The sequence below is a fragment of the Otolemur garnettii genome, unplaced genomic scaffold (genome assembly GCF_000181295.1).
Source record: "Otolemur garnettii isolate 467f Iridium unplaced genomic scaffold, OtoGar3 scaffold00105, whole genome shotgun sequence".
Taxonomy (NCBI): domain Eukaryota; kingdom Metazoa; phylum Chordata; class Mammalia; order Primates; family Galagidae; genus Otolemur; species Otolemur garnettii.
In genome coordinates, this window is record NW_003852500.1 from 2,160,445 (window position 1) to 2,173,627 (window position 13,183).

Consider the following 13,183-nt stretch of genomic DNA (forward strand, 5'->3'; position numbering starts at 1 on the left):
TGGGGTGCACGCCTGTAGTCCCAGCTACTGAGGACTACATACCTGGGTGACAGAGTGAGATCCTAAAAAACTTTTAATTTCAAAATAATTTTAGATTCACCAAAGAGTTGCAAAATAAAGTACCCAGAGTGTCCGTGGACCCTCCCCCTAAATATTAAAGTCTTATATGCCCATAGTACAATGATCATAACTATGAAATTACACTTTTACTTTTTTGGTTATAGCTCAGTTTTTTAAATTTTTTTTTTGAGATAGAGTCTCACTATGTCACCCTCAGTAGAGTGCTGTGGTGTCACAGCTCACAGCAACCTCCAACTCCTGGGCTTAAGCAATTTTCTTGCCTCGGCCTCCCAAAGAGCTGGGACTACAGGTGCCCACCACAATGCCTGGCTATTTTTTTGTTGCATTGTCATTCTTGTTTAGCTGGCCTGGGCCGGGTTTGAACCCGCCAGCCTTAGTGTATGTGGCTGGCACCATAGCACCACTGTGCTATGGGCACCAGTTTTTTATTTTGTTTTGTTTTGTTTTGTTTTTGAGACAGAGTCTCACTTGGTTGCCTAGGCTAGAGTCTTGTGGTGTCAGCCTAGCTCACAGCAACCTCAAAATCCTGGATTCAAGTGATCCTCCTGCCTCAGTCTGCCAAGTAGCTGGGACTACAGGCACTGCAGCATTCCCAGCTAGTTTTTCTGTTTGTTTCTTTTCTTTTTTTTTTTTAGTAGAGATGGAATCTCGCTTCTGTTCAGGCTGCTCTCAAACTCCTGAGCTCGAATGATCCTCCTGCCTCAAGGCAGGAGGTGGGCATGAGCCACCATGCCCAGCCTCAATTTTTCCTTTTTCTTTGTCTCTCCTGCTGGATTGGGAAGGCCAGAGGCAGGACCAGGCATTATTCTTTTCTGAGGTGGAACTTTCTTCTCTTCAATGACCCATAGACCCTCTCCTGTGTGTCCAGAGCCCCTGCGGGCTCAGCCTCATTTTGTTCCCCAGGACATAGCCTGTCCCTTTCTGGTCTCCCAGCCTTGGGACCTCTTGCTCCAGTTCATCCTCCCGAGGAATACTCTGACAATTGCACCTGGTCCTGCCTCTCCTCTAACCCTTCCAGAGCTCTTCAGTGCCCTCTGTCTTGAGCTGGACCTCCAGCTTGATATTCACCTCTGTGACCTGCCACCTACAACCTTCCTAAGGTTATTCCCACTGTAATCTTGTATAATAGGCCTATATAATTCAGGCCCACTTTCAGGAAACCTTCCGTATTTCTTCAAGAGGAGATATGTTCCCCCCACCTTGGGTTCCCCTTCTCCAAGTCTCCTCCCGCAACCTGACCATGGGGTAGGAGGGGTATGTTGCCATTGAGTCCCCGTCCCTTCCCACACTGTTGGGGGCCTGGCCAGTGTTTGTGGAGGGAATGAGTGAACTTGTGGCCAAGCAAGCTCCAGCCTCCCTTCCCCTCTGCCAGGTGGCCCCTCAGCCCCTGTGGTTCTCAGACACGGTCGCCAACATGCGGAAGCTGAAGGAGTTGCCCTATCACCTGCTCCACTCAGGCCGCCTAGAGGAGCTGAAACAGGAAGTGCTGGGTAAGGGGTGCCCCCCGTCTTGGAGGGAGTCAGCACTATGCTCCTGCCTTCTGTGGCCTGGGAAGGCAAAGGGCAATTGGGCAACTGGTTCCTTCGATGGCAGAAGTTCTCACCAGGGGCCATTCTGCACCAAGAGACACTTGGCAGTGTCTGCAGCAAGTTTTGCCTGTCACAAGGGAAGTGCTGCTCAAATCTAATGAGTGGAGGGCAGGGACTCTGCTCAACATTCCTCAGTGCACAGGGCACCCCCACCTCAGAGAACGATCTGGTCCTAGATATTGATAGTGCAGAGGGTGAGAAATCCTGCCTCTCCATGAGAGACTCTATCTGCCTGTCCATCTATCTGTCCATCCATTCATTTTTCTGTCTGTCCATTCATCTATCTGTCCATTTATCCATCCCTCCATCCATCCAGTCATCCATCCATCGATCCTTTCATCTATTCAAGTATCTGTCTGTCTATCCATCCATATATCCGTCCATCTTTCTATCCATCCATCCATCCATCCACCCATGTAACCATCCAACTGTTTATCTGTTTATCCATCTATCCATCCATTCATCCACCTGCCCAATCATCCATCTATCCACCCACCCATTCATTTTTCTATCTGTCCATTCATCCATCCATCCGTCCCTTCATTCATTTATTCACCCATTTATCTATCCCTGTGATTCTTAACCAAGGGAGACTGTGTACTCTGAGGGGATGCTTGGAAATTTCTGCAGATATGTTTGATTATCACCTTGTGGACAGAGATGCTACTGTCATCTTGTGGGTGGAGGCCAGTCTTGCTGCTCTACACCTTACAATGCACAGTTGTGCCTCACACACGCACCCTGCAGAGAATCATCTGGCCCCAAATGTCAGTACTGCAGAGCTTTAGAAGCCCCAGATCAATTGGACAGGTGATTCTCTGCCTCCCGGGACGAACTAGAGGGAGACGTGTACTTCCCACATCCTTCCCCCTTTTTCCTCTGCAGGCAACATGAGCTGGATTTCTTGCCGGGGTGTCTCTGGAGGCATGGAGGACCTGCTGGATGACTTTGATCTGTGTGTCCCTTACCTGGACTCTCCTGAGGTCAGCCTGGTCCGTGAAGCCCTCCAGCTCTGCTGTCCTGCCGTGGAGCTCCGAGGCGTGGGTGAGTCTACATAGCCTGGCCAAGAGGGGAAACTCTGCACTTATTTCTAGAAACCCACTCTCCTCATGAGCTGTGAGCTGTGTTTTCATTAATCCTCACATCTTTCCTGTCAAAACCTGTAGGTTTTCTACTAGCACTGCTTCTAGAATTTTAAATTGAGCTTGGGATAACTTTGGAACAAAAACTATCAAAGCAGTGCCCGTTTCCTCACCCTGGGCTGGCACTTTTCTCTAGAAAGGGCCAGACTGGAAATATTTCAAGTAAAATTGAAGAAATTAATATGTAGATACTCATGTAACAAGAGGGAAAACAAAGTTCCAGCATATTTTTATTGATGTAATTCAAAATATAATAATAATTGAACATAATTTAGGGTTCAAACTTGATGTTTCCTATCATTTGGTCCATTGCAAACACATGCCTACAGAAATTATTCTTAACTGTTTACTGGCCCTCGCCCTAGAACTTGAAGAAACTTTTTAAGTTTTCTAATGGTCTACTCAGAATAGTGTTTCCTTTGATTGTTTTTGTTTTGCTCTTAATTATACAAAAAAAAGTCTTCTTTTTTTTTTTTAAACAGAGTCTCACTATGTCGCCCTCGGTAGAGTGCTATGGTGTCACAGCTCACAGCAACCTCTAACTCTTGGGCTTAAGCAATTCTTTTACCTCAGCTTCCCAAGTAGCTGGGACTACAGGCACCTGCTACAATGCCCAGTTATTTTTTTGTTGCAGTTGTCATTGTTGTTTAGCTGGCCCGGGTAGGGTTCAAACAGTGTATGTGGCTGGCACTGTAACCACTGTGCTACGGGTGCCGAGCAGATGTCTTCACCATTTTTGTGTGTACAGGACAGTGGTTTTAAATACATTCATAATGTTATGCAACTATCACCACTATCCATTTCCAGAACTTTCTCATCTTCCCAAACTAAAGCTCTACCCCCATGATCTACTTTCTATCTCTATGAATTGGGCTACTTTAGACATTTTATATAAATGGAATCATACAGTCGTTGTCCTTTTCTGTCTGACTTATTTACTTGACACAATGACTCAAGGTTCACCTATACTTTAGCATGTGTCAGAATTTGCTTCCTCTTTAAGGCTGAATAAGATTCTATTGTGTGCATGTGACACAGTTTGTTCATCTGTCCACCCCTGGGCAGACACTTAGGTTTTTCCACCTTTTGGCTACCGTGCAGCCTGCTGCTATGAACATGGATGTACAAACATCTCTTTGAGACCCAGTTTTCAATTCTTTGGGGTGTACATCCTGAAATGCACTTGATGGCTCATATGGTAAATCTGTGTTTAATTTTTTGAGGAAGTGCTGTATCATTTTCCACATCAGTTGCACCATTTTACAATCTAATTATAGAAAGGGAAAAATAATTTTTCTCTACCCTTTTATGTTCAGTTACTGGAGCCGGTTTTTTGTTTGTTTGTTTGTTTTTTGAGACAGTCTCACTTGTCACCTTTGATGGAGTGCCGTGGCATCGTAGCTCACAGCAACCTCAAACTCTTGGACTCAAGTGATTCTCTTGTCTCAGCCTCCCAAGTAGCTGGGACTACAGGTGCCTACCACCACAATGCCCAGCTATTTTTAGAGATGGGGGGGTCTCACTCTGGCTCACGCTGGTCTGGAATTTGTGAGCTCAGGCAATCTACCTGGCCTCCCAGAGTGCTGGGATTATAGGCGTGAGCTACCATGCCTGACCCTGGGGCCTGTTAATTAAAGTAATGTAAGATAGATTAACAAGCAAAACACACACACACATTTTAATTTTATGTGCATTGAAGCTTCACAGAAAAGAAGTGAAAACCCAAAGAGGTGTCAGAGCTGGGGGCTCATACGCCATTTTAACAAAGGGCAATAAACTGTGAAATGTGTTCATAAAGGAAGGGTGTATTAAGGATGCTTAGTTTCCTGTATCCAAAGTGCCTTCCTATGGATGTGACTAGCATGCCAGAGAGGGTGAGCAGTGGCCTGTGATTCCCTGCAGAGCTTCTGATCCTGGATCTGCAAAGCATCCTTGAACTCTGCCTCTTTTCATCCTCAAAGGCATGGCCAGCAACTCAGGACCAGGGCTATTGTTTGTCCTCTAGACCCCTGCTAAAGAGTCCTCCTGGGTCTGCCTACCTGGGGTTCATTCTTACCCCCGGGGTAATTCTCCACTTAGCAGCCAGAAGAATGTTTTCTTTTTCTTTTTGTTTTTTAAAGACAAGGTCTCATTATGTTGCCTGGGCATGAGTAATTATAGCTCACTGCAACCTCAAACTCCTGGGCTTAAGCAATCCTCCTGCCTCAGCCTCCCATGAAGGTGGGGCTACAGACATGTACCACCGTACCTGGCTATTTTTTTCTTTCTTTCTTTCTTTTTTTTTTTTTTGGTAGGGCTTGCTAAATTGCTCAGGCTGCCCTTGAACCCCTGGCCTTTGAGGTAAAGATCCTTGCTACTACTGCAGCATAGATGGCCATGTATGTCTCATTTTCTGGGAGATGTTTTTCTCAATCCTCATTGCCCCAGACAGTGTTGGAAACATTCAAGCTGTGGGCTCGAATGTGGCCTCTGTCACTTACAGGCATCGTGATCTTGCCAACCCCTTACTATCCCTTCCTCTGCCCCACCATCCTCAATTTTTTTCCATCTGAAAAATGGGGATTCTGAGCGACTGTCTGACCTAGGGATGTTGGGAAGGATATGTGTGTCAATTTATGCAGAGCCTGTCCCCATGGTGTCACTGAGGGTTTCTTTACTGTCACATGACAGCATCAGCGTTGTTGACATGAAAAGTCTTGAATGAACCCCCATTTTTGTAATCCGCAAAATGTGGGATGGAGCTAAACTGTATCTAGGATCTCATCCAATTGGAAGACGCTGGGGCCTGAAATCAGTTATGCCTTTCTTGTGCATTCATGCAACCCCTGCCGAATACCTCGTGTTGCCCAGCCATGGTGTCAGCTCCCACAGAGGCCTAAGGACACTCAAGGTTTGCCCCAGCTCTTGAGAGGAAGCGAGGGAGAGGGAGAAGGAGAGAGAGAACAGCACACTGAACAGTTGGGGAAGTTTAAGGAAACTGGAAGGAATAATAATGAGAGGTGTTTGCCAGGAGTTGTAAACCTTGCCAGAATGACTTCCCAGGAAAATGGCCTTCGGCAAAACAGCTCAGTTTAAGGGAAGATTTAAAAGCCCAAATCTCACCATGTTCTTTGCAAAACCTATTTGACAACCTGAGGCTCCCCGAGCACACGAGGAGGTATAGGAACAAATATCATCGCCAGAGGGCGCTGTGAGGCAGCCATGCACCCTCAGTACCATCCAGCACATTCAGTAAGCTCAGAAAAGGGGGCTTCCCGACACTGTAGGAACCAACACAGTCAGTATTCCTGATTGCCCCTTTGCCGCTAATATAACTTGGCATAGTGCCTTTTCCGATCCTGTGTACTACTTTAAAAATAGACCTAAAAATTACTGTTTTTCACAAATAGGGTTCTTTATTTGTCATTATTAAAAGCCTGAATTTTAGACAGATTCTTGGACTGGTGGTTCATATCCACCAGCTCATTCAACTTTAGCACTTGTCTCATGCCCAGTAGCTTTTTCAGAACTACGACCTTCACTATGAAGTTCCATGGGTTTTCCCGATTCAAACTTGGATTTCTTTAGCACTTTTACTATTCTAACAAAGACATCATGGAGAGAATAAATAGATTGACACGGCTTTTCTGTGTCTCTTCCAATGCTGTCTGGAATCAGTTTATTGACTTCTTTCCAGTCATTCGTCTGCACCTCTCTGGTCATGATTTCCATCACTTTCTTCTGGATTTGGTGAACCTGTTGGTGCTGGGTGTAAGAAGTCTTCTGTATCTGATTCTTATGCTTTTTAGTAAAACCAACACAGAACAGACAAAGCAAATGACCATCGGTAGACTTAACATCAACATGAGCTTCAATCACAGTCTGCCATTTTATAACCATAGAACACACTTTGTCACAAGTGAGATCCATGCCATGGAAGTCAGGCAGCCAGTTTTTTGCCCTGGACATCTTCAGTAATCAGCTTGAATTTTCTAAATGCAACTTCATCATTCTGCAGATCAGCAAGACTCACTTCAAACACACAACCTTGAGGCCATCAGATGCAATTTTGGTTCCTTGAATCCTGGTGACTAGAGTTTTCCCAATATTTCTTATATTGAACATAGCAGGTGCCTTCACATCATACCAATCTTTCTTAGAAAATGGATCAATCACTTTTTTCTTGGTTCCCTTTTTGCCACCTTTCAGAAGGCACTTGTTCTGCTGACAGCCGTGATGGTGCTCAGCGAGCCAAAAGGTTAAAAATTATTTTTAAGAATGGGGTCTTGCTATGTTGTCCAGACTAGAGTGCAGTGGCACAGGTGCTCCACTATGCCTAACTTAATATATTTTTGAATAGTTTTAGATTCATAGCAAAAGAGAATGGAAGATACAGAGGTTTCCTGTGATGGTGTTTTTATTGAAAGTGTTGGTATTTGAGGGCGGCACCTATAGCTCAAAGGAGTAGGGCGCCAGCCCCATACACTGGAGGTGGCAGGTTCAAACCTGGCCCTGGTCAAACAAAAAAAAAGAAAAGAAAATGTTGGTATTTGATTTATCATGGATATGGGGAATATGACTTTTTGATTTTCAAAAAATACTATGTTAAAAGAGTATTTATTTTGATGGTTGAGTTTTTGGTGACACCTTTGGTATGTGTGGCAAATGGAACATTTGACCCTGGGTGAAGTTCTCTCACATTTTACCTACCATCAAGGCAGGGCCCCAGGCTCCACAGTTAGGACGTGCCAACAGCAGGGTCAGAAGGAGCAATGTACCTTTGGGGTCTCTGCTCTTCATTACTCAGTCTTGAAATCAAACATTTTGGATCAGAGTCCCTCTTCTTACTAGCTGTGTGTAACTTGTGCAAGTTGCTTAACCACCATTGAACCCACGGACACAGACGAATGACCATATTTACTTCCTCATGCCTCCAAACTGGGATTATTACCTTACATGGCAAAAGATACAATTAAATTAAAGATGAATTAAAGATAAGGGTGTGATGGTGGGTACTTATAGTTCCAGCTACTCACGGAGCTGAGGCAGGAGGATTGCTTAAACCCAGGAATTGGAGGTTGCTGTGAGCTATAATGATGCCACTGTACCTCGGTCTGGGGGACAGAGAGAGACTCTGTCTCAAAATAAATAAAAATAAATAAAAATATAAATAAATATAAAATGAATATAAATAAATATAAAAATAAATTATAAAATTTAAAAAGAAATTAAAGATCTCGAGACTGGGGGTTATCCTCGGTTATCCTTTATTGGCCCCTAAATGCACTTACGAATGTGTTTATAAGAAGGAGGCAGAAGGAAATTGGAAACAGAAAAGGAGAAAATAGGGCCAGGGAGGGGGTAGGGGAAGGGTTGGGCTTAAAAAAATAGAAAATGAGAAAATACAAGGACACACAGATGAGAAGGCCACATGAAGACAGAGCCAGAGATTAGAGTGATGTGGCCAGAAACTGGAAGAGGCAGGGAAGAATCCTTCCCTGGAGCCCCCACAGGGAATATAGCCCTGCCAACACCTTGACCTCAGACTTGACTTCTGCCCTCCAGAACTGTGAGAAAATAAAGTTCTGCTGTTTTAAGCCATCCAGGTTTTGTTACAATAGCCACTGAAAGCTAATAGATGGCCCCCAATTTACAATGGCTCGATTTACGACTTTTTGAATTTGCAGTGGTGTGAAAGAGATACTGATTTAGAAGAAACTATATTTCAGTACTCTATTTTTCAGTTTCAGCATGGTATTTAATAAATTACATGAGATAGTCCATACTATTTACTACAGTATAAGCTAGGCTTTGTGATAGATGATTTTGCCCAATTATAGGCTAGTGCGGATGTTCTGAGCATATTGAAGGTTAAGTTAGGCTAACTGGTGATGTTTGGTAGGGGGCCATCTATTAGTGTGAATTGCTGGGAAATTAATCACTATTTATCTAAGAGATAATCATTGGGTGTCTATAATGTGTTAGGCACTTGTGTCCACTAGGAATGGACAAGACAGACATCATCCCTTTTCTTGGAAAGTTGAAGATCTGGGGCAATGGAGAGGCAGTGGGTCTGATGGCCAGCAAATAAACACACAGACCAGGTGTGTGCCTCCGCCTGTAATCCCAGCACTTTGGGAGGCCGAGGCCAGAGGATCACCTGAAACTAGGAGTTTGAGGCCAGCCTGGGCAATAGTGAGACCCTCTCTCTACAAAAAAATTAAAAATTGTCTGGGCATAGCAGTGAGTGCCTGTAGTCCCAGCTACTTCGGAGGCTAAGGCAGGAGGAGTGCTTGAGCCCAGCAATTTGAGGCTTCAGTGAGCTGTGATTGTGCTGCTGCACTCCAGCCTGGACAAGAGAACATGACCCAGTCTCTAAAAATTAAGCGAAATGAAATGAAATAAAATACAAAAATACAAACTAAAAAATGTGAAATTGCCTGTGATGCAACTTGAGCTGGGACTAGGTTGGGGATTGGAGGGTTGGACTGGAGAATGCTTTTTGTGGAAGTGAACTTTGGGCTAAACTGAGGATGAGAAGATAGTTGTGTAACACAGGAGCTAATGTAAGAGGCCATGTATGCTCGTTTCTGCTTGCCAGCATAACTTCCACAGCGTTCCTGACTCTTTGATGACCTGCAGCTCTCTGCAAAAATGCTTTGAAGGGGCGGCACCTGTGGTTCAGTGAGTAGGGCGCCAGTCCCATATACCGAGGGTGGCAGGTTCAAACCTGGCCCCAGCCAAACTGCAACAACAAAAAAATAGCCAGGCCTTGTGGTGGGCACCTGTAGTCCCAGCTATTCAGGAGGCTGAGGCAAGAGAATCGCCTAAGCCCAGGAGTTGGAGGTTGCTGTGAGCTGTGTGATGCCACGGCACTCTACCAAGGGCAGTAAAGTGAGACTCTGTCTCTTAAAAAAAAAAAGTGCCACAGAGCCTGAGTCACTTTACTCCTTGAAAGATGAATAACCTGGTCCTGACCTTTCTTTGCATGTAAATTAATATCTGATGAGGTTAATGATTATGCTTCTGTTGTCTGTAACAAGATGTGTTCTTACACACAAACCTTAATGTGATTCTGCTTTAGTGTAACTTCTGAGCAAGTTTGATGTGATTTTGGATGCACTAAGCCTACCTGTCTTTAAGCAGTGGGCTGGAACGTGTGCAGGAACAGTCTGATAGAACCTGTAGGTCTCAGTTTATGGATCTCAGTATGGCCTTTGAGTAAAACTAACTTGAATTCTTTAAAAGCTTGATTTCCCCCCTTAGTCGACAGTTGGCATGAGAAAATGGGGGCAACATTCAACTGGCCGTTTGGGGTGACAGACTTTCCATCCTAGCACCATGGCTCAACTTGTCTGTAACCTGGCAGAGAGGACCCTCGTGCTGGTGAATGCTGCTGTGACTTATTTGAAGCCTCAATTGGCCATATCTGGCTATTACACCAAGGCTGAGCTGGTTCCTCCAAACCCTGCTGAGATCCCTGGAGCTTTTCAGAGCCTGAAAGAAAAAAAATAGTCAATAGTTCTCAGACCGGTAGCTTGAAACAGCTCCCGGTTAAGGAAGCTGTGCTGAATGGTTTGGTGGCCACTGAGGTGTGGATGTGGTTTTATATTGGTGAGATCACAGGCAAGCATGGCCTCATTGGCTATAGTGTCTGAAGACCAAGCTTTACCATTTGATTATATTTATTATTCGAGTGGACCATGTGTGATCAGATTGTTATCTGAATAAAATAAGATGTGTCAAGAAAAAAAAGAGAGAAAGGGGAAAGATGGGTAGTGTTCAAGGCCAAGGGAATAAACAGTATGTGCAAATGTCCTGAGGCTAGAAACTGTCAGGTGCTTGAAGTAGAGGTGAGGATATCAGAATAGCAGACATGGAGGCAGGAGAGGATGGCAGGGACCAGTAGCCAAGGTGTTCAGTCTTCTCTTTTGTCCTGGGGCCGTAGACTCAACCCAGGCAATTTAACCCATGTCCCCTTCGTTGCAGAGCGGAGCCTCCTATACACAGAACTCTTGGCCAGACTCTACTTCTTTGCCACTTCACATCCAGCACTGGTGGGACAGCTGTGCCAACAGGCCCAAAGCTGGTTTCGGGTGTGCCCACACCCTGTGCTGGTGCCCCTTGGAGGATTCCTGCAGCCCCCAGGAGGACCTCTGCGGGCAACCCTGACTGGCTGTCACAAAGGTGAGCCTCCCCAGCATAGTAGAATTCCCACCAGGCCCCTGCTTGCCTGGAGGTAATGGTCGGCAGGTGTTTTGGGGCTGCTCTCTGGGGCTCCCCTCTGCCAGTGGGAGGGCCCCAAGGGTGCCATCAGGGCCTGCCCCTGCTGTTTCATACTGAATCAGCTCTCTCTGTGCCCCAGGGACTGTAGATTACTGGTGTAAATACTACTAATGAACCTGAAACTTGAGAGAGGATGCCTCCAAGCTTCCCATTTCCAAGAGCTTAGTGCCTATCTTACAGATAGTTTCTGTAATTTAAAGGCTCATATTAGTAAGCCTGGAAGTTAGCAATTGACACCCAACTGGCTGAAAGGCTGATAGCACTGTAGACTGCCCCTGGAGCTCCAGAATGTCAGGGAGGGAAGAGGACTTAGTTTTTGCCATCCATCCATCCATTTGTCATCCATTTTTTTTCTTTCACTCATCCCATCTGTTTATCAATCCATTCATCTATCCACTCATGCATCCACCCTTCCATCAATTCATTCATTCACCACTCACCCACCCATCCATTCATTCATTTATCCATCCATCCATCCATCCATCCACTCACCTACCCACCATCTGACCCATTCATCCATCCACCCACCCTTCCATTCATCCACTCACCTATCCATCCATCTGACCCATTCATCCATCCACCCACCCTTCCATTCATCCACTCACCTATCCATCCATCTGACCCATTCATCCATCCACCCACCCTTCCATTCATCCACTCACCTATCCATCCATTCATTTATCATTTAACCTTTCCTTCCATCCCTCCCTTCCTCCGTTCCTTCTTTTATTTCTTCTTCTTTCCCTTCTTTCTTCCATTCATCTATCCACCCATTTGTTATCTGTGCTTCTAGTCATCTTTCTACCCATATATTTCCCCTACCTCTATCCTTCCATTTTCCTCACCTGGCCATTTCCGTCCACTCACCCCTCCACTGAGCCATGCACTCAGCCATTCATCAATTACCTACAATCTAGAAACTGATTCATCCATCTGCCCACCTACCTGCCTACCCATTCACCCACCCACTTATTCAGCCAACCACCCGTATCTTCAGTTAGCCACTCATCCATTTCCTTTCATCAATCCCTTTATCTGCCCACCCACAATCTCTCACGTTAATTGTGAGACAAGCAAATACAATTAGTTTAAGGTTCAAATTTCAGAGTTATTACCATGCAGGCACTCCCTGGGCACATTATTTCTAAAGTAGAAATTCTGAAAGATGGTAAGTACAATGCGTGGAGAACTTGACACACAGGCAGCCCCTGGAATGCTGTGTTGAGAAGGATTCTGAGACTGAAGCTGGTTTAATGGGAAAGAATGTGCATTTGTTAGAATATAGGTTCAGAAGTTATAACCAAGGCTGAAATAGAAGTGGCTTAAATAAAATAGAAGTTTATTCCTCTCTCATGTAACAATTCAAATGAAAACAAAGGTAAAATGGAGTCCCTAGGGTATCTGGGGCCCAGATTCCTTCAGTCTGGTTGCTCTGACATTTTCAGTGTGGAGTTGCTCTCATTGGCCCAAGATGGCTACTCCAGCTCTTACCATCACAAAGGCATTCCAGCCAGTGGGAAATGGGAAGGAGAAGTGGATAGTAGACCCCTAGCTTTTGAAGGTATGACCTAGAAGTTGAGCTTAAAATTTCTGCTTTTGTTTCATTGGCTATAACTTGGATATCTTCAACTCTAAGGGAGCCTCAGAATGGTCTTTGTGGGGATAACCAAGTACTCAGCTAAAACCTTTGGGCTTTGGGGTTTTACTACTAAAGGATTAATGATAGAATGGCTATGGGGGTACAAATCACATCTAGTATTGTGGTTGATTAGTGACAGGCATAGGAACTCACAGCTTGGATTTTGTCATCTCTGGGGCAGGGAAATGTTTTGTGCTTCAGACTCACTACAACCTGCTGTATATCCACTAATCATGGTGAAATTGATAAAGTTGCTGCCTGTGGTAGGCTTCAGTTTGTTCATTTTTAAAAAGGAAAAGTTTAAGCTAATATTTTTAAGGTCACATGGTGAGTGTGTGAGAAAAAAGAAATAAAGAAAAAGAAAGAAAGGATGGGAGGGAGGGAGGCAGTGAAAAAGAAAAGCAAGGAAAGAAAACAAATCCCATCTCCTCACTCTCTGTCCCAGTGAGGTAGAAACAAAATCTTGG

The 13,183-nt window shown here is 44.8% G+C and overlaps 1 protein-coding gene and 1 pseudogene across 1 annotated transcript in view; both read left to right on the top strand.

Annotated features, from left to right (window-relative positions):
- NWD1 (NACHT and WD repeat domain containing 1) overlaps positions 1-13,183 on the top strand; it is a 77,526-nt gene that overhangs the window by 31,950 nt on the left and 32,393 nt on the right. Inside the window, 3 exon segments of the mRNA XM_003796628.3 lie at positions 1,454-1,571; positions 2,556-2,714; positions 10,781-10,978. Coding sequence (XP_003796676.3) covers positions 1,454-1,571; positions 2,556-2,714; positions 10,781-10,978 — 475 coding nt within the window.
- LOC105887694 lies at positions 10,133-10,449 on the top strand (annotated as a pseudogene).